Source organism: Strigops habroptila, chromosome 3 (assembly GCF_004027225.2).
Source record: "Strigops habroptila isolate Jane chromosome 3, bStrHab1.2.pri, whole genome shotgun sequence".
NCBI lineage: Eukaryota > Metazoa > Chordata > Aves > Psittaciformes > Psittacidae > Strigops > Strigops habroptila.
The window spans coordinates 87,199,110-87,218,054 of NC_044279.2; the positions used below are offsets into that span (position 1 = coordinate 87,199,110).

General features: G+C 42.5%; 1 protein-coding gene across 29 annotated transcripts in view; it reads left to right on the forward strand.

Annotated features, from left to right (window-relative positions):
• ANK2 (ankyrin 2) overlaps positions 1-18,945 on the forward strand; it is a 340,186-nt gene that overhangs the window by 156,153 nt on the left and 165,088 nt on the right. For 2 of the 29 annotated variants that reach the window (XM_030479951.1, XM_030479952.1), the window contains exon 1: positions 7,978-8,154. The exons of 24 other annotated variants lie outside the window; for them this stretch is intronic. In XM_030479951.1, the coding sequence (XP_030335811.1) occupies positions 8,032-8,154 (123 nt within the window). In that variant the 5' untranslated portion in view covers positions 7,978-8,031. Of the gene's footprint in view, positions 1-7,977; positions 8,155-18,945 lie in introns of those variants that run through there. 3 more of the 29 variants (XM_030479979.1, XM_030479973.1, XM_030479972.1) reach the window with 3 other exon arrangements.

Sequence of the window (18,945 nt, forward strand, 5' to 3'; positions counted from 1 at the left end):
CTTCTGTAGCTTGTTACTTAAGGTGGGTTATTGCTAATGTACTTGAGAAATTGTGTAGTTAGAATCTTTCTTATCCTTGGTTATGTGTAGTCACTTTATTTTTGATACCCACTATTTTGGGAGGTTCATTTTGTGGGTCAGACTGCTACATATACAAATACATATAGTGCATCTACACATGCAATAATGGTTGTTTAGGCAGCAATCACTGAAGTCTTTGTTTTGATAGCTATGGACATGTAAACATTTAATTCAAGATAGGTAGGGCTCATTCTGATGTGAATCCATGTGACCTGGCCCAACACTAAAGTGGAGGTGCACTTTTACATGTAACAGCAAGGATATTTAAGCAGAGCTGATTATGTGCAGCATCAGGGTGCAACTGAAAGGATTTAAAGTGGATGAGATCTGGGTCATGTTGGCTTACAGGCTTCTAAGGCAGTGGCAACCAAATCAGTTTTCCTGTTACATGCTCTTGTTGCCCAGGCATAATTATTTTTCATATTGTTATAATATGTAGAGTTATTTTGATTTACATCTCCCTGTAGCATGAAACTTAGCTTTGAGATAACAGAATTCTGTTTCCAGACCAAGAAATGTTCCTGTTAAATGGGTTATACTACATACAACAGTGTAGTCCAGCCATATGATTGTCACAGGATAATTTCTGAATGTATTGAGCTATTGTATCAGGTAAGTCAGTGGGGTTAGAATAAAGAGCCCTCCTTTTGAGTCTTCAGGCAGCTCATTGTGAAGACTGGTTTCTGGGCAAATAAGTAATAGGGCTTTTTATCACAAGCAGTAGGATTGCTCCATCAGGGACACAAGTGAAATATATTCAAGTATCTTTTGACATATAACTTGCTTTCTCTGACTTTTTCTCAGATTGCTACCCTTGAGCTTGAAATATGCTCTGCCTCTGAGAGCTAATGTGATTTGGCAGTAGCTGGCTGTAATGCAAATGCTCAGAAAAAAGGTGGGAAAAAGCCTTCTGAGAACAGACCAGATCATTAATGGGAAGGCATTCAAGGAAGAAGAAAAACCCACTTATTTTTATCATAAAAATCAAACACTTTAAACTCTTAGTTACTCCCTTCAGTTTTCTTGTCTTCCAGCTAGAGAAACTATATCTGGTTACACAGAGGAGGCAGGATTAGGGAAGGTGCATTCCCACAGGATGCTGGACCACTTGTCCATGGCACTAGATGGCAGCTGGGGAGCAGGCAGAGTGAATGCAGACCCCAGGCAGCTGCCTTTAGATGTGGGTGGCCACTCTTGTGTATTGGCGGAGCAGAGGACAGGTTGGAAAACTGCACCTGAACAAGAAGGAGCACCTTTGCAGCAGCTCCAGCAGAAGGAAGCACAGTGACCAGGGAGCGCGAGGAGGGATCCTGAGGAATGTGTTGTGTATTTTGGGAGTCAGACCTGGCAGACCTGCAAGCATCTTTCAGGATGATCCCTCTGCTCCTTCTTGTAGTTAATAACAGCTTCTGTTCCCACAAGATCAAGACCAAACGTGATCAAAGATGAAAGAAGGTAGGACAGAAAGGCCAGGACAGGAAGGAAGATGAGAAGCCACGTTGCGGTGTTGAATTAAATGACTGTGGTCCTGATCCAAAGTCCATTTAAACCAGTAAAATGTCTGCTGTTGCCCCTAGTGAGCTATTGATTGAGGCCCTGTTTGCCTTAGTTAAAACAGAATGTGATGTCAGTATTTTCAATCAATATGAAAACTAAGTGGAGCAATATTTAGGCTTAGCTGTCACCAAAAAAACGGCAAAATGGGCACTCTTGCCAGAAGTGTCCAGTTTCTCCAGTTTCTTTAGGATTCTGTTAAAAAAAAATATGCTCTTGAATTTCCAACTTAGACATAGCTGGAGTGTCTCTGCGTCATCATTGGACTATTTATTTAACCCTGGGCATCAGTCTCTGAGGGGCTTTTCTAAACCCTGTTCCCGGTGTTCAGAAAGTTAGTGGTGTGTGCAAAGCACTGCTTTGTCATGGCACAGCTTGGGCAGCAGCAAAGGATGACTGTAAGGTCTTTTATGATTTGAGAATGGCAGTTATTTTATCTTGCCTTCTTTGCTGGCCTGTAAGCACTTGCCTGTGACAATGAATACTCTGAATGTGTAGTTCAACTGCAGAACTCTGCCTTAATATCTCATGGATGCTGGGAATTCAGAAGGGTTCGGAGAGAGACTGAACCAGTTCATGGAAAACAGCCTGTGAGGATGGCTACATAAATTGAAATGTCTAGCACAGATGTCCATCAGTCTGATGAGGGTTGTGAGGCCCTGGCACAGGGTGCCCAGAGAAGCTGTGGCTGCCCCATCCCTGGCAGTGTTCAAGGGCAGGTTGGACGGGGCTTGGAGCAACCTGGTCTAGTGGAAGGTGTCCCTGCCTGTGGCAGGGGGTTGGAACTGGATGAGCTTTAAGGTCCCTTCCAGCTCCAACCATTCTATGATGATCCTATGATAATATCATGTATGTTTTCCCTCTTCTGCCCTTTGCTAGGTATCAGATTTTTGGCCACTATTGGAGACAGAATCACTGGTCTCTTCCCACAGCGATTGCTCTTATGTTCTTAGGAGCAGACATGTAACCATACTATATCCATTTCTTCATCTGTAATATAGGAAAAATAAACTTTTTAAGAGTAGATGCATGTGTTCACTAACTCTTTCAAGATAAGGGTAGCTAAGCAGTATCTTTTTTCCGTGGTTATTAATCCCATGATTAATTACATTTAAAGTTTGTCAGCATTGAACTGAACACCTCCAAGACAGAAACCTGCTGTGCAGGGGAGGGTATGGTATTGCCAATATTACTGTGCTATCTGTAGTATGTTTTTAGGAATGCTTACTACATGTGCCAGCACTGTGAATTTTGCCCAGGTGTTATAACAGAAAAGAGGAGAGACATTAAGACTGGTCTGATTTATGTTAACATATGTGCCATTACTTGCCCTTTTTCATTTCTTGTTCTGTATTGCTGCTGTTCAGTTAATAAAATAGATGTAATCAGGGTACAGAAAAAAGCCAATTTATATATCATCTTTTCAGAGACACTAATTTCCAGCCGCAAGCTTTCTGGAACATGTTGTCTTCACGTATTCAGTAACATGAGAGTGAGAGAGTGTAGAGTCTTTTTTTTAACTTCAGTATTTTTTCTTTCAGGAAAATATAAAATGAAACCTAGGCAGTATGGAGCTGTGACTGGTAACTCATTTCCAGGTGTATGGTACCTTTAAAACTAGGACAATTAGTAATGTGTGTGACTAATAAATAAAGAGTGTGGATTAAAGGAGATGGGAGGCAATTTATAAATGTAGCATATACTTCTGTACTTAGCTTACTCACCACTAGAATGATTTTGCTTTTTTTTTTTTTCAAGGAATGTGTAATCCTGTAGATAGTGAAATGGCTGAATATGCCAATATGACCAATCTACCCAAATCGCTTTAAACCGCTGAATTAAGTACATTGTTATGCTTCTCTGAGACTCCAGATATTTATGTCCCTATCATAGAGTCAGTTGGGTTGGAAAAGACCCTTGAGATCATCAAGTCCAACCGTTACCCAAGGACTGCCGAGTCCACCACTAAAATCAAAAATACTCCATCATATCCATCCTCATCCCTCAAGAGGAAGCATTCGGAGGGGAATTTCCTGAACACAGGGACAAGGTTTCCTACCTCTGACATTTCACCTGGCTGGAATAACAAGAGAGAGGGGACACTGACATCTGTGCTTGTGGGTAGAGTCAGTGCTTTCTGGTTTCTAGGCCACTGACAGCTGTGCATGTGCATTTCCAAGCCTGGGCTAACACGTCCTGCCTTTCAGTGGGAGAAGTTTAAGTCACAGCACAACTTGTAAGGACAGAGATGGTGGTTGTTGTATGGTTGCAAAGCAGCATGTAGATGTACTTGTTAGATATTATGGACAGGTTGGGCAATGCATCACTGTGGAGGGAGCCTAATTCCCCTACAGAATCTGCTTTATCAGGAAGGGTCTTCCACAATGCCAGACAAAAAGTTGAATTGCCCAGCTTTCATCCCTACCAAACTGTTGCCTGGGACAGCCCTTTCCTATTTCTAGCTGTTTGAAACCACTTTTGATTTCCAGCCTATTTCCTGAAGGTGCTAGGAGCTTAGAACTGGGAAGAGCAGTCTCCATTCTGGCTTGGAGGCATGAAAGACTTTTCCCACTCCATCACAGCCTCCGTTTTTTTATAACTCTGGGAAATGAGGACAGATTTGAGTCACGCTTTTTTGGGGCATTATTTCTATGCCTGGTTTTGGTTTTGCACTGCCCACGTGATTTATGGGGAGAGAACCTCATTTTTATGAGATGGACCCCTGTGACTGGATATGCTTCAAGGAAGATAATCAATTGTTTACATCATCTCCTCTTGTACTCGATGACTGTTGATTTTTATCCAGTGGGTTTCTATAGACAGAAAATGCTGATTTGCTCAGCAAATCATGTCTCTCTACCTGAAAGCTGGCAGTTAAAACCAAGCACTCATCATAGCTATGGCTACTAACGCACTGCAGTGCAGGAGCTTATTGTCTGACGTGGTGAGTCAAGTTAAAAAACAAAAACCTGGAGACTGTGAAATGAGGAGATCAGGTCAGGAAGTTGATGGTTTATGCCAGTGTGTAAACTAGGCTGATAGGAGCTGTAATCCTAATTAAAAGCCCATACGTTGGTGGATCTCAAGGTGAGGTTAGTCACTCGGAGCCTATTCACAGGTCACACGGGACATGGTGCAGGTTGAAGTCTTGGAAGCTTTGTTATCCCAAATGGGAATTTGTTGAATTTCATGAGTTATATGTTTCTGCATTCAGAGCTGGTGATGACAAATGCTTTTCAGAGAAAAACCACCCTTTTTCTGGTCCTGTGTTCTTTTTATGTTACTGGGCATCTGCCCACTCTCCCACTCCCCTCCTACATGCCGTTTGTGGCAGCAGTGCTGGATGTTCTGTTTTTCTTCTCTAGCAGCTTCATAGTGCCTTTTCTGTGTTTAGGGGGAAGTTGCTCAGTCTCCATTTTTACCCAACAGATCTTGAAAATGTAATCTTCAGCCCGCTGTCTGCAAAAGGTTTTCTTTTCATTAAGATCTGTATACACAGGACAATGACAAGACATTTTCTACTTTTAATAGGAAAATTATTTTGTCTTAAAACAGAACACTGCTTTCCTGCAGGGACATTAGCTGTGTCAAGTGTTAAGTGACATATACTTGATGTTCTTCTCCCCAGACTGGATATGTTCTTTCCAAAATAACCTATTGAAAGTTACTTCTTTTTTGCTGCATGATGATAAAATATTTTTCTGTGTCTTTGAGGTTAAGGGGAAAATGTTTATGGGACACAATAATGAACTCATAGAACTTGGTCTTATAGTTGCTCAGTTCTGGTGCTTTTCTCTTGTGTAGAATGGGTTGTGAAGTACATCGAGTCCTTTATTGACTTTTAAGTGAGTTTTCTGAAAGAACAATGATTTGTGACTGAGCTGATGAGCCTGCATGTATCAATCATCAAAAGATGACAAATTGTTTACTCATCCTGACTCCTATAAACCGTCCTCTGTATCAAACCCTATTGTGTGTGCCTTATATCAGGATTTAAGCATTTAGGGGCTTAAGGAAACCTTGAACCCTGATATAAGAAAATCCTGAGACCGGGATTTGTAAATGTGGTTTCCTGTAATTCGGTCTTATTTTCAAATTTCCTGCTTAAGATCCCACAAAAAGATTAGGAAGCTGAATGCTTTCCCTCTGTATCAGGAAGGTAAAGTGCTAGATCACCAGCTGATCATTTCAGGTTTACAAATGATGCTACCTATGAGGTTTGTACAAGGTTAAGGCAGCAAGGCAAGCTACAGCCCTACTAAGGAATCCCATTTTCTCCTTTATGTTATCCCTTTTGCTGCCTCCACCTACCTCACTTTGCAGATGGCTGTTGCTGCAGCTCCTGCTTGTGTGTTAACTATGAGTTTTGTGTAGCCTAGTTTCTCACAAATGGGCACAACTGCAAGAAAATCGGCCTGTGAATGTACATAGGAGCTGGAAAAAGGGCTGGCTGGCATTCAGTACCCTGCTTCTCGAATGCCTTCTTCTAGGAGAGGAATATATATTTGAATGAATGCACAGATCTCTGGCTCAGAGGCAAACAGATGCCTGTTTTATAGGTGCCTTTACATTGCTTTGTAGTCTCCATATACAAGTATTTTGTGAAAATTTGGTTTTTGAAATCTGTGCAATTCTCGAAGTGAAGACTTCTGGTAAAACCAGAAGACGTCAATCATAGAATCATAGAATAGCTAAGGTTGGAAAGGACCTTAAGATCATCTAGTTCCAACCCCCTGCCATGGGCAATTATTAGTTCCATAGTAGTGATAAACGGTCTGTATTAACTGAAAACAACCAGTTTTGTGGGTATAAAAATCATGTGGCGTGGGGGTTAGGCTTGGTCTATGAGCTGTTGTCACATGAGGAGCTCACAGGACATCTGTTATTGATTTGGTGGTGCTGTGTTATAAATTCATGGTGCTCCGGTTTAGTGGCTGTTCGGTCGCATTCAGGCTGAAGTTGAGGAATATGTTGCAGAGGGAAACCTGGCTAAGAGAGTTGTTTCTTTGATTTGGTGACCTTTAGTGCTGCTCTCAGTGAGCTCCCATAACCCTAACTGCTCTGGGGTGGCTGAGCTGGGGATGCAGACTTCATCGGAGCGTTGCAGTCACCCTCTCCATCAGGACCTACCTTGAAAAGGCCGGATCAGTGGTGCTGGAGAGAGCTGAAATGTGATCTGTGGTCTGCTGGGAACTAGTTCGAAGGCTCCTTTTATCTACTCCTGATGAATAAATGCTTGATACTTGATAACAGTTACCCAGGGAGGTGGGAGTAGAACTTTTAGCAATTGGGGAATGTCAGACCCATCTGTCTCTAATATTAATGCTATAAATTAATGTCCCAAACCCAAACAATATTTCGTGGCGAGAATGGGCAGACTAATTAGCCACACGTTGTCTGTTGTCTGTTTTGGTCTCTGTTAGTCCACGGCTATAATCATTCCCCATCATCAATACAGGTTCTCTTAGGAGGCATCTTTAGGCATTGAATAGTAATGAGCAGCACGCTCGGTGGCATTATTTTTACTTGTGTGGAGTTGAGCTGAGCAGGGCAGGCTGAACCCTGCTCAGGCTGCGTGCTTCCCGAGCAGCAGCCCTCTCCTCGCTGCCTGTGGTTCGCCGCTTCATGCAGCTCTCCTGATGCAGCCTCACGTGGCTGCGTAGCGGCACAATGAGGACTTGAATACTGCTAAGCTGCTTCCAGGCGGCTCTCCATGCTGCCTGCCTGCAGGTGAGCTGGCGGAGGCTCCTCGCTCCGCACCCAGCAGCTTTTCATCCCCGTTTCCTATCGAAAGGGAAGATCCTGAGGAGGAGAGGAGCCAGGAAGCGTATGCAGGGCTCCGGCACAGACGGTCGCAGCAGCAGCAAGTCAGTAAATCAGACTGCACCATTTTCTTCTCACCCTGCATAAAGGCAATGTGAGAAGCTGAAGGGAGCTGCCCCCTCCCCCGCCTGGCAGTGATGCTGAAGTGGAGCCTTCCTCCCAGTCAGAAGACACAGCCTATCTGAAGGAATCCCAGAAGACCTTCCCAGTTTGGTGATGTGTGTTTAAAGGCCTATTTTTCTTCTTTTGATTTCTTTTCCTCACCAGCTAAGCCTGAAGCTTGCCTTCCCTCGCCGTGGCAGCCAAGCTGCGGTGGTTTCCGCCTGCTAGTGTGAGGCTGCGAGCGCTTTTGCACGCTGTGTGTGTGGACCCGGCTCTCAATGCGCCCGGGTTATGGGTGCTGCGGAGCCTGGAGCAGAGCTGTGACCTTTTCTGGGGTGCCGGCGGAGGAAGAGTGGATTAACATCGTGAAGTTCTGGCTTGCAGCCAGGGCCCTTGCGGAAAAAATAAACCACCTGGATAGCCTGGTGTGGTGGAAACAGCTTCCTGGGAGCTGGTGTTTTCCTCTGCAAAATGGCTCATGCAGCTGCTTCCATTAAAAAAGTTCGAGAGTCTGAACTCGAAGAGAGGGAGAGAAACCTTGAGAAGGAAAGGAAAAGGCAGCGGAAAATCTCTAGGGCAGATCGGAAACGCAAGGTATGAGGGGAGAAACAGCCCCTTTCTCTTCCCCCCACCTTTCCCCCCGGGTGTGCAGCCCTTCCCAGGGATTCATTGCCATGTGTAATGCTCTCCCCTTCATTTTCCTAACCTTTCATATCCTGTTTCCCATTTGCATCCCTTCCCATCCCCTGTGGACTTAGCCCAGCTGTAGCCCTGTGATTCAAGTGCTGCCAGTCATGGCAGCCTACAGCTATCCAGGGGCCACTCAAATAGGGATGGCCACGGGCACACAGTTTGGCACCTTCCCTTCATCCCCCAAAAAAGGGCTAGAGGTGCATGTCCTCATTCAGGAGCCAGGTCTTTCAAGCCTCCAGCTGACCCAAAGAACTTGTCAGGGTGGGATGTGGCTGTGTTTGTGCTTTGCAGCATGAAGGTGCATTTCTATACTTCACAGCTTTTTTTCTCCATTTCCCCATTTTTTTACTTCCACTTCTCGCATTCCCAGCAGTGGGAAATGCTGCATGTGAGCGCTGTCCTGTGGTGCTGGGTGTGATGGCCGAGTCACTCTGCAGTTGGTACCGACCCTGGGTGAGCAGCCGTGATTCACGCTGCCACTGCAGGTGTATTTTTCTAGCCAGGGCCTGAAACACCAGTCTGCAATCTGTTGGGTTTTGTGTCTGTTGCTGGTGGCAGTCTTTGATGCTGTGAAGGCATACCCATTTAGATGTTTCAGCTTTTGGGGAGGTTTATTCCTGATTTATAATTAACTCTTGTTCTCTTTCTGTGTTAGAACTGGGGAATGACATCTCTGATAGCCTTGGCGGGGGGGGGTTGGGAAGGAGGAAGAGAATAATAGAAGAATAAAAAAATCAATAGAGATTACTTATTTGCCAGCTCACTCTGTACTTTTCAAGGACACATATAATATACAGTAGCGGAGAAAATATTAAAAACCCCAAAGATTCTGTTAAGGTTAGCTTTAGGGCTGTATTACATTGGGGGTGCCTGTGTTAATGCCTCCTCATTGCTATTTATTTTCTCTTATTTCCAGAATCTCTAGATTATGGTGTGCATTAATTCATTCACTGACACTATGTTTGGATGTGTTCTTTATAATATTCTTCTGGAAGGGATCATCTCAAGAGACATAATCTGTCCTTTTTTTCATTTCTGCTACACTGAATGCATACAGAGATCTCTCTGTAAAAAGGAAAAGAACAGAATTCTGCAGTGTAACATTTGAATTTACAGATCCTTTTGGCAAATCTCTAGGATTGAGAAGCCATCTGCTCCCTTGGCATACCTGGGAAATGTTGAATTAATTTTACATTCAATCTTGCAGATTTTCATATTCTAAATTGCGTGACTTCAGTAAAATTCCCAAGGCTGTGTGATACCTCTGGGACCTTTGGCTATGATCTCCCTGACTTTTAAATGGCTCCCTTGGCAGGGTTTGTTAGGTTGCATTAGGATTCTCTCTGTCAAAACAAGAGTGTCATTTCTCATGTGTGCAGTGCTTGGGTGCTGGGGCAGAGTGTCTTGGGGCAGATTGGGATTACTGTCCTAATCCCCTAAATGGGGCACTGCAGCATAAGGTAGCTTTTGTGATTATGGTTTTGACTGAGAAATTCTCTGCAAAATAGCCCTGTTTTATTTTTTAAGAAGGAAGTATTTAATGTTTAGCTGTCCTTGCTGGAGGGGCTTATTCATGTTTGCCCAGCACCCATCTCCCTTACTTTATCACAGCATGTTGTTGTTTTTCCTGATTTTCATATATCCTATTTCATCAATATGTTTGAATCAAATATGTATTCTACTACTTTAATTAAAGCTGGATAGAATGAATACTTCCCCTGCTGCTATCTCTTTTCCTGGAGTGCTGCATATCCCTGACTCCAAGTAGACAGGCTCAGGCCGCATTTGTGTTAGTGATCATGTGTGGTGATGCAGGCTCCTAATCAGATTTTCCCGTATAGGGAACACCAGTAGCCTTTGCTTAGAAAACATTGAGAATACCTTAATGTTTGTGTTTCTTCCTTCTTAATATTCAGTGACAGCCTTGGCTCCTGTCTGCCTTTTACTGCGGCTGTACCTTGCTGTTACATAAACAAGGGCATGGCTGCACCCTAAATGTGCCTCCCCATGGTACAGAGTGCAGATTAGGCCGAGCATCTGCCCTTTTGCTCCTTCTGCAGGAGACATATAGCAACACGAGGATGAGTTTGTTTGTGTTTGTATGTAGACACCCTCATGCTGTGCAGAATGCATGGTGTAGAGCATGTTAGATATGTGACTGTATGTAACTCATATACACGAAATATATAATATACGTTATATATAATATCTGTATTCAGAAATTTAAGTGAGATATATGATACATATATTTATATATATGTCACTTAAATTGCAGCAGAAAAATCAATTATTCTACTGCAAAATGTGACTGTCTCCTAGTAGGTGCAGAACCCTCTCAGTTTTTGGGGATTTCCTTGGAAAATGGAGGCTATGAGCAAATGGTATGTGCAGGCCCATGAGAGATGAAATGTCAATGATTTTTCTTTGATTGCTCTTAGCACTTAAATTCTTTCTGCATATGGGGCATATGGTCCCAGCTTTGTGATTTATTTAAAAGCTGTTGCATTGCAGTGTCTGGGTTTTCAGCACAACGGAGATCCATTTTGTTTGTAGGAACAGTAGTGAGGGGGGAATATGCTGACATAAGGTATTGCGAGCTGTCTTTTCAAACCTCCTTTGGATTTATGCCATGTACCGATACATGCTGTATGCATGGAGTGCTGATTCGGCTTTGGGATGGAAACTTTTCCTTCGAGCCTGGAACATCCTGATTATGCAAAAGAGGATAAAGAAGGGCCATGGCTTTAGCTCTTACATTCTGCCAGCGTGTTGGGCATCTATTCGTACTGTCCCATGGTTCTGCTTGCTTCCAGGGATGCTGCATGCTGTGGCACTAGTGTGGTTTTGCCTCTTCTCTTGAGTATTTTGCTTTATGATACTTGGCAGTGTGATCATCATCTGTCTTGATAGCAGCATTACAAAGGCTACAGCATCTGTGCTGCTTGGGTAGGACCAGAATGTTCTTAGATGTCATTGTGTCTGGACATTGCTCTGGACAATAACAGCTCCCTGGCCATTAGCAGAGCTGGGAAGAGGGCCAGCATCAGTAGCATTCTTCCTCAGATGATGTCTTTGCAGTCCTTCGACATTTGTAATTCTTTAAAGATGAACAGATATATTCCACGTCCCAGAATTGGGAAAAGTTGTTTGCAGGCTGAAGACAAATTTCAAGGCCTTCTTTTATGTTCTTTCTGAGACTGAGCTGATTGATTTTTTTAAACCAGTTGACAAGTCAGCTCTGCTCATCTTGAATTCATATGGGAAATTTTCACATTTATGCATGCAATCTTTTCTTGCAATGTTGAAAACCACATACTGTTGCGAATGCATGTATGTAAGCAAAAAAACCCCAATGGTCTGAATAGTTGCATGGATACCTGAATGTCTCAAGAGTATTAAATCCAGGTGCTAACACAGGAGGTGAGTGGCTTAAAATACGGAGATTTTATTGAAATTTAGGCATGACTAATTCCATTATGCCTAAGTTTGGGATATGTAAGGCCCAGCCCCACTTGCCGCAGTATTTTTCAAGATAGCTGAATATGGCTCATCTTTTGCAGAGCGAGTAAAGGGAGACAGCTTGATTATGTGATGGTCACTCACTGAGTCAGCAGCAAACCTGGAATTACAGCCTTGGAATCTGACTTCCTAGCCCCTGGCAGAATGGAACACATGCTTGCTTTTCCCTGTCTAAAATACTTTTCAAAGCAGACAGAGCTTCCTGTCTTGGTATGTGACAAGTGTTTAAAAGATTTTAGAAAACCCACAAAAAATAAAATCCCAAACCAAAAAAGCTGTTATCAAAACTTGATTTTGCTGCCAAATAAAACCGATTATTGAATGTACAAATATGGGAAACTGATGCCTCTTACCCTTCTACCATCAGTGATGAGGATAGAGTTCAACTTCTGGGCTCTACTAGCAGTAAGTAGGTATTCATTTAGTATTTAAACACACAGTTGTAAAAAAAGTTAAAAACTTTTACACCTTTTTTTAAAGGCCAGCCTCATGAATTCATCATCCTTTAGCGTAAAATGTCCCACAGCATCTGGAATATTCCCCATTGCTTGCTAGAAGTGATTGGGAAACAATTTTGTCTTTGACTTGAAACCCCAAGCACTGTCAAAGTTCACACAGAGCTGCTGCTGCTGCCAGGCAATATCTGTGGAAAGACAAGGATGAAGGGAGATATAAAGAGCTGCTGCTGTCAGCAGAATTCAGATGTGTATGGGGAAGAGTCAATGCATCACATAGCTGCAGAAGACAGGGACTGAGTTTTCTGTGGTTTTCTTCAATAGCAGACTTTTTTTCACATTACCAGCTCCTTTTTCACAAACAAAACCAGAAAGAAATCTCACATTACAAAATTCACATAGAAAATGATGTCATGTTTATCTCAGAAAAGGGTGGAAAAGCCCATCTGAAATTCAAGTATACTTTTGGCATCTGGTATGTGGGCTCTGCACAGAGGCTGGTAGAATCATAGAATCAGCTAGGTTGGAAAAGACCTTTCAGATCATCAAGTCCAATCTTCACATCAGGACATGAAAGCCACAAAGGTCATTCCTTTGGAAAGAGCCGAAGCTTCAGCAAGGAAGGGAGGACATGGGGGAATTAATGAGAGCTTGGGCATGCTAAAAAAAGGTGTCCCCGGGAGGTCTAGTGCATTAAACTGAGGGGAGGTTTATATTAGACATTAAGAAGAAGTTCTCCCCTGTGAGGGTGGTGAAGACCTGGCACAGGTTGCCCAGAGAAGCTGTGGCTGCCCCATCCCTGGCAGTGTTCAAGGCCAGGTTGGACACAGGGGCTTGGAGCAACCTGTCTAGTGGAAGGTGTCCCTGCTTGTGGCAGGGGGTTGGAACTGGGTGAGCTTTAAGGTCCCTTCCAAACCAGACAATTCTATGATTCCTCACTCTTGCCCAGCCCTACTTTGGTTCATGGATGCCAAACCCAGCATGAATATGCCACAGGTTCAGCATAGAGTTTGTATTGAGCTAAGGAAGAGCAAGAAAGTCTCTCACTGTTTAAACTCTGTATGCTTGAAGCCTTCAAGGTTTATTGCAGCTTTAACCCACTGTTTTTGATTTAGCACCAAATCTGCTCAATGTTGCGTTCGTTGCCTTGGCAAACATCTTTGTGATTCACTAGTTTTCTAGATGTTTCAAATGCCTCTTCAGCCCCGAAAAAAGAAATAAATCTTTTTGGTGTTTCATAACTGAGGATTTGTGTAGGTGGTGCCTATTCCTGATGCCCTTTGAGTGTTTACCTTTGGTATCTCAAACTAATGTTTTCATTATGTAGGTATTTCTGGGCGTGAAAATAATACCCCACTGTTTGCTTCCCTGTAAAATGGAGCTTCTTTTGATGATGCTGCATTTCACGATGGGTGTTTGCTGCTTCACTTTCTAGGTGTCCTCTTTGAGGGGCGATGTGCATGTGACTGCAGCACTGCTGAAGCTTCCAAGTACTTGGCGGTGTGGGCACTCCCACTGCATTTAGCATGCACGTCTTGTACAGTATGTCTTTCCCAAGCGAGATAGCCACTAAGTTTAATCTAAAGCTGTAGGTTTAATCTAAATGAGGTAAACTAAGCAGGGCTCTAAAGTGATGGCTGATTAAGCTCTGTTCACCTTTCTGCAGATACAGATTGTCACCAGAGTGCCAAGCGTCATTATTTCCTTACTGTTATTTGAGACTTTTGCACTGATTGCCATAATTAAACTGGCAACAAATACACAATGTTCTGAAATAAAGCAAGGAGCTGTAGTGAAGACTGATGATCTCAAAGTCCTTTATTTCTGGTGAGAAAGGAGCAGTCTCCACTGCAAGTTTAAATTTGCTTGCCTTTGTATTGTTGTCTAACCATACCATGATTTAGATGTGTTTTTTGAATTTAATTCCCTTGGTTATTTTTGAAAGACAAGATTTTTTGGCCTTAATAAACCATATGTAGACAGTATTTCAAAACAGATCATTTACCTAAGCGTGTTTTTGGTATTTTGAGTAAGCTCTTCAGAGCTTTGTATTGAATTGGAATACTGGAGAAAATACTGTCTCAATAGATGGGGTTGTGGGATAGGTTAGTATATTGGGAGTCGTTAAATATAGATAGTGGTGATGACTGCCTGTTGTGTATTTAAGTGAGGAGAAGCATTCCTGGTCTTGAGCCTGGGGCTTATCCAGCACATACATTGCACCCACTGATACTTCTCTCCCCATAGCAGTCAGCATAGTAGGCACAGGAGTGGTCTTCATCTTTGGTCCTCTCTCTCTCACTCCCTGCAGGAAGCCATGGGGTGGATGAGGGAAACTGATCTATATTAGCATCCTTTCATAGAGGTTGTAATAGTTTTCCTGTTACTTCCCTCACAAGAAGACAGGGTAGGAGGAATACTTGGGTGGTGACATCTGTCTTACTGGGGCCTCCAGAGCTGCTGCTTGGCTGGCAGCTTGTGCACCACTCCTTGCTGGCAGCTGGGGCCACAGTTCTCATCTAGCCGTGAGAAGAGAGAGCGATATATATATGGGTACATATCTTTTTGCTTCTTTGTCCCACCTTTCTTCCCCCGACAGAGGTAAACCATTGGGTTCATAGCTTTGGAGGAACAGGAGGCACCGGCACAGGTTGCCCAAAGACGTGGTGAATGCTCCATCCCTGGCAGTGTTCAAGGCCAGGTTGGACAGAGCCTTGAGTGACATGGTCTAGTGTGAGGCATCCTTGCCCATGGCAGGTGGTTGGGACTAGATGAGCTTAAGGTCCTTCCCAGCCTAAACCATTCTATGATTCTATTAAAATGTGCCCATGGCTTGCTCAATCCTTTTGCATTGTCAAGATTGCTTGATGCAATCTGATTTAATGGTCCACATTTTGCATTTTATGGCTGGCTTGACTCATAATGTGATCGTTTTTCTGGAGTTATGGAAGTAGCCAAAAGTTTTCATCTCTCACTCCATCTATTTCAGTAAAAACAATTTTTGCTGAACTTTAAAAAGAGCAACCAAGAGAGAGGATAAATGCCAGCACTTGCCTATGGTGACTGCACCTACTCTGATCTCTACAAATTTAAGAAGTGTGAATCCTAGTGATCAGGAACCATAAGTGATTAAAAAACCATTTACACACTGAAGGAAACTATACCAAACAAACTTCTGTGGCTTCTTGTTTGAGTTTGTTTACGTTCTCATAAAATGTCATGTTATGTCCTTTAAATTGGTGATGTTTTCTGCACCCCTGTGAAGAATATTACATTATGTTTGGGGAGTTTTGTGTTAAGTGTTTAAAAAATAAGTGTTTGAAGGGAAATTTTACAAATGGAGGTCAAGAGCTGAAAAACTAATGTAGATGTCAGATGTTAAACTGTGGCATGTCAAGCTTTTAGGAATCTGGCTTCTATAATTTAGTCCCTCAGGCTTTTTCCATTGGACTCCTGGGGAAAGATTGGCACCTGGAGTAATAGTGGCATATGAACATTGAGAGATCATACCTTAATGGCGAGACTTGGATCCATGCCCTGGTGTATATATTTGCCAACATATAGAGCATCCAGAGTGTGGAAACAGTGAGTATGTCCATAAGCAGTATAGTAGGATCATTGCCATTCAGGCAATAGTTCTCGCCCTGAGATGGTGCCCTCTCCAGCAAAGACTCACAGCCCAACTGGAGTGTGTGTCTTAGGATCTGTCTGTGATAGAAATGGGTTTTCAGCCTTTTCTTTGCAGGCACACGCATCAGTATTGCTTCAGAATTGAAACAAATGTGTTTTTATCAATACATATTTCTTGATCAAGTGTCTTGTTGAATTTCTTCCTGTTTAGTTAATGTAGTGAAGGTGGAAAGAAGCGTTCAGTGTACAGTTTGGGATGCTGTCTGGTGTTTAACTCCTGTGTGATAGCCAAATATAGAATGTGTTCCAAAGTAGACACCTGAACTTGTCTTTATGAAAAGATCCTCTGATGTCAGAGGGAATTGTCAGTTGTAGGTCAACATTATCAGTCCTGTAGCATTTTCCAGGTGCAAAGAAAAGCCTTTGTTCCTCACAGGTTCTATTCTTATCCTAAAAAAATGGTGTGTAAATTACCTTGAATTGGTGAGCAATTTTTTTGCATTTTAATGAGCTTGTCATTAACTTTATCCAAACTTAATGTTTTGTTTCTTCCTCAGAATTTTAGCAAATTACTACAGCTGATAGTAAAATGAATTTTCATACTTTATTGACTTGAGTCCTTATGTTCACAAAATATCCTTTGTATTACTTTTTGAGGTTGTAGGTGTTACTTGAGGTATTCTTTAAAAAGAATTCCTGTTCTCTGCATTCATCCCAAGCAATTCTTTTTGTGCAGTCATTGTGGCACTGGGTAGTTTTGCTTGAACATCTGACAAACTTCTCCTCCCTGACTGGAAGTTGCTTCTTTTGGGGAGGATGCGCAGTTTGCAAGAAGTACTTCCTGTACTTAGTTACACATTGATGAACACTCCTGTTAGCAAGCTGTTAGCAACTCTGTAGCCTTAGCTAAAATAAACATTCTTTTCCTCACCAGTCCATAGAGTTGCTCAGGTGTAAGTAGGAGTAGACATTCCACACTGTTCCACAATTGTATACAGCATTAGAGCATATAATATGAATTACTGCAATGGGACAAATGTGATTAAGTGAATTTCAGATGGTTCATGGAGCTGGTGCTGTACAAAGTGTTAACGTTTTGGCACTGTTTTAGGGGTTGTCTCTCAGTAATTATGCAGAAAAGTTCCATATATTGTAAACAGATGTAGTATTTTGCTGATAGCTTTTCAGGGAGTGCTTCAAAACCATGTTGATACTCTATTGATCCTTCCCCATTGTGATCAGTACAGATTAATTGCTAGCTGCCCTTCTACAAGTGACTGAAAACAAAGGCTGCAATTTAAAAAACAGCCCATAATTACCATCTATTTGTTGATGCTAATGAAGAATTAATTTTAACCTCTTCACTATATAGTATGCTTATTAGCTGCTTAGGGCTTTGGAAAAGAGAGAGTTGTAGGGACCTGAGCCTAAATAGGTTTCCAAGCACACATTTGGCTGTAAGCTGACAGAGGGGGAGATTTATATTAGACATTAGGAAGTTCTTGCATGTGAGGGTGGTAAGGCCCTGGCACAGGTTGCCCAGAGAAGCTGTGGCTACCCCATCCCTGGCAGTGTTCAAAGGCAGGTTGGACAAGGCTTGAAGCAACCTGGTCTAGTGGCAGGTGTCCCTGCCTGTGGCAGGGGCTTGGAACTGGATGGGCTTTAAGGTCGCTTCCAACCCAAACCAGTCTGTGATTCTGATTCTGTGATTTTCATTCTCCAGCAAGATTCCCACTGTAGCTGGTGGGAATTGTGTTGTGGACTCTGTTCCCCTTCTGAGGAAGAGAGACTAAGAAAGAACACAAAGAGAAGGGGGAAGGGAAGTAAGGCTAGATTTAGAAAGTTGTCTTTTTTGCATGTGTACTGGAAAAATCCCTGGAGACTAATTGTCTACAAAAAAGATGGTTGGATCAGACCGTGAAAATTTGAAGCATTTCATATTTAGAAAATGCTAATGTGCTGCTACTACTGTATGTGAACTGAGGAAGGGTGTGGATTTTTCCCTGATAATTTAGATCTGCATTCTCTTTATTTCTGTATATAAAATAAAGCCAGTGTTTAGACGCAGCGCCCACCTGAAATGAATGTAGCTCTTATTTCCCTAGGCTGGTAGAAAATGACTGCAGCCGATAGAACCGTAATTACAAACCTCTCTAGGCTGTTTTAGGTTTAATAATTTAAGTTTATTTTTTATTATTTACTATTTGTGGCTTATGCTATGTCAGGATGTCCGACAGAGGTGCATCACTGCTCCAAACCAGTGCGGCTGACAATGCAACAGGACTCAATTCCACTCGGAAAACTTGCAGTGTTTCATATCTAGAAAATAGGAAAGCGATGCTGTGACCTAAGGGAGGATGAGGATTTCTTTTTTCCTGATAATTTAGATCTGTATTCTCAATTCCACTTGTTGCTCATGGAAAAAATGATGTATGGGTAGATATTTTGCCAGTTTTTTGGTAGAGTGACACGACTCTGCAGAACGGATTCAGTAATATTGAAACACTGACGTGACCCTTAAATTGATATGCTGAGCTGCTGTGTGTAGAGCAAGTTTGGCTTAATGAGTATGGAATGATTTTGCAAAATGGCGTTTGCTGGAGATGAAAAAGTGAATTGGATTTATAAAAATAATGAAAAAAGACATTAGTTTGACTGGTCGGTGGCAATAGCAACTGATACATCACAACAAAATTTTTTGAAAGAAATGGCTGGAGACTCCATAACAACTAGATGAAATACCCAGTATTCTAAATGATGTTGCTGTGCTGTCTGTGCAGAAGGGGCCTTCAGCCCCTGACATAGCACCCACGCTGTCTGCGCTGCGGGTGACAAACAGCAACTTCAGTGCGTGACCGCGGCATCAGGGCTATTTTTAAGATGACAAAAAGTTCTCTGCGTTGTATTTTCGTTCTTTTTCTTGATTATTACAAGGACTACACAGAGCTTGCAGTATTGTCTGAAAGATAGATAAACTGCTTGGTCACTTCTTGGGTAATAACTGATTCATTACCTTTTCTTTTCCTCAGATACAGGCACCAGCAATATGTACTTTAGTAGAGCTGCTTCCCTGAAGTAGTGCATGGTG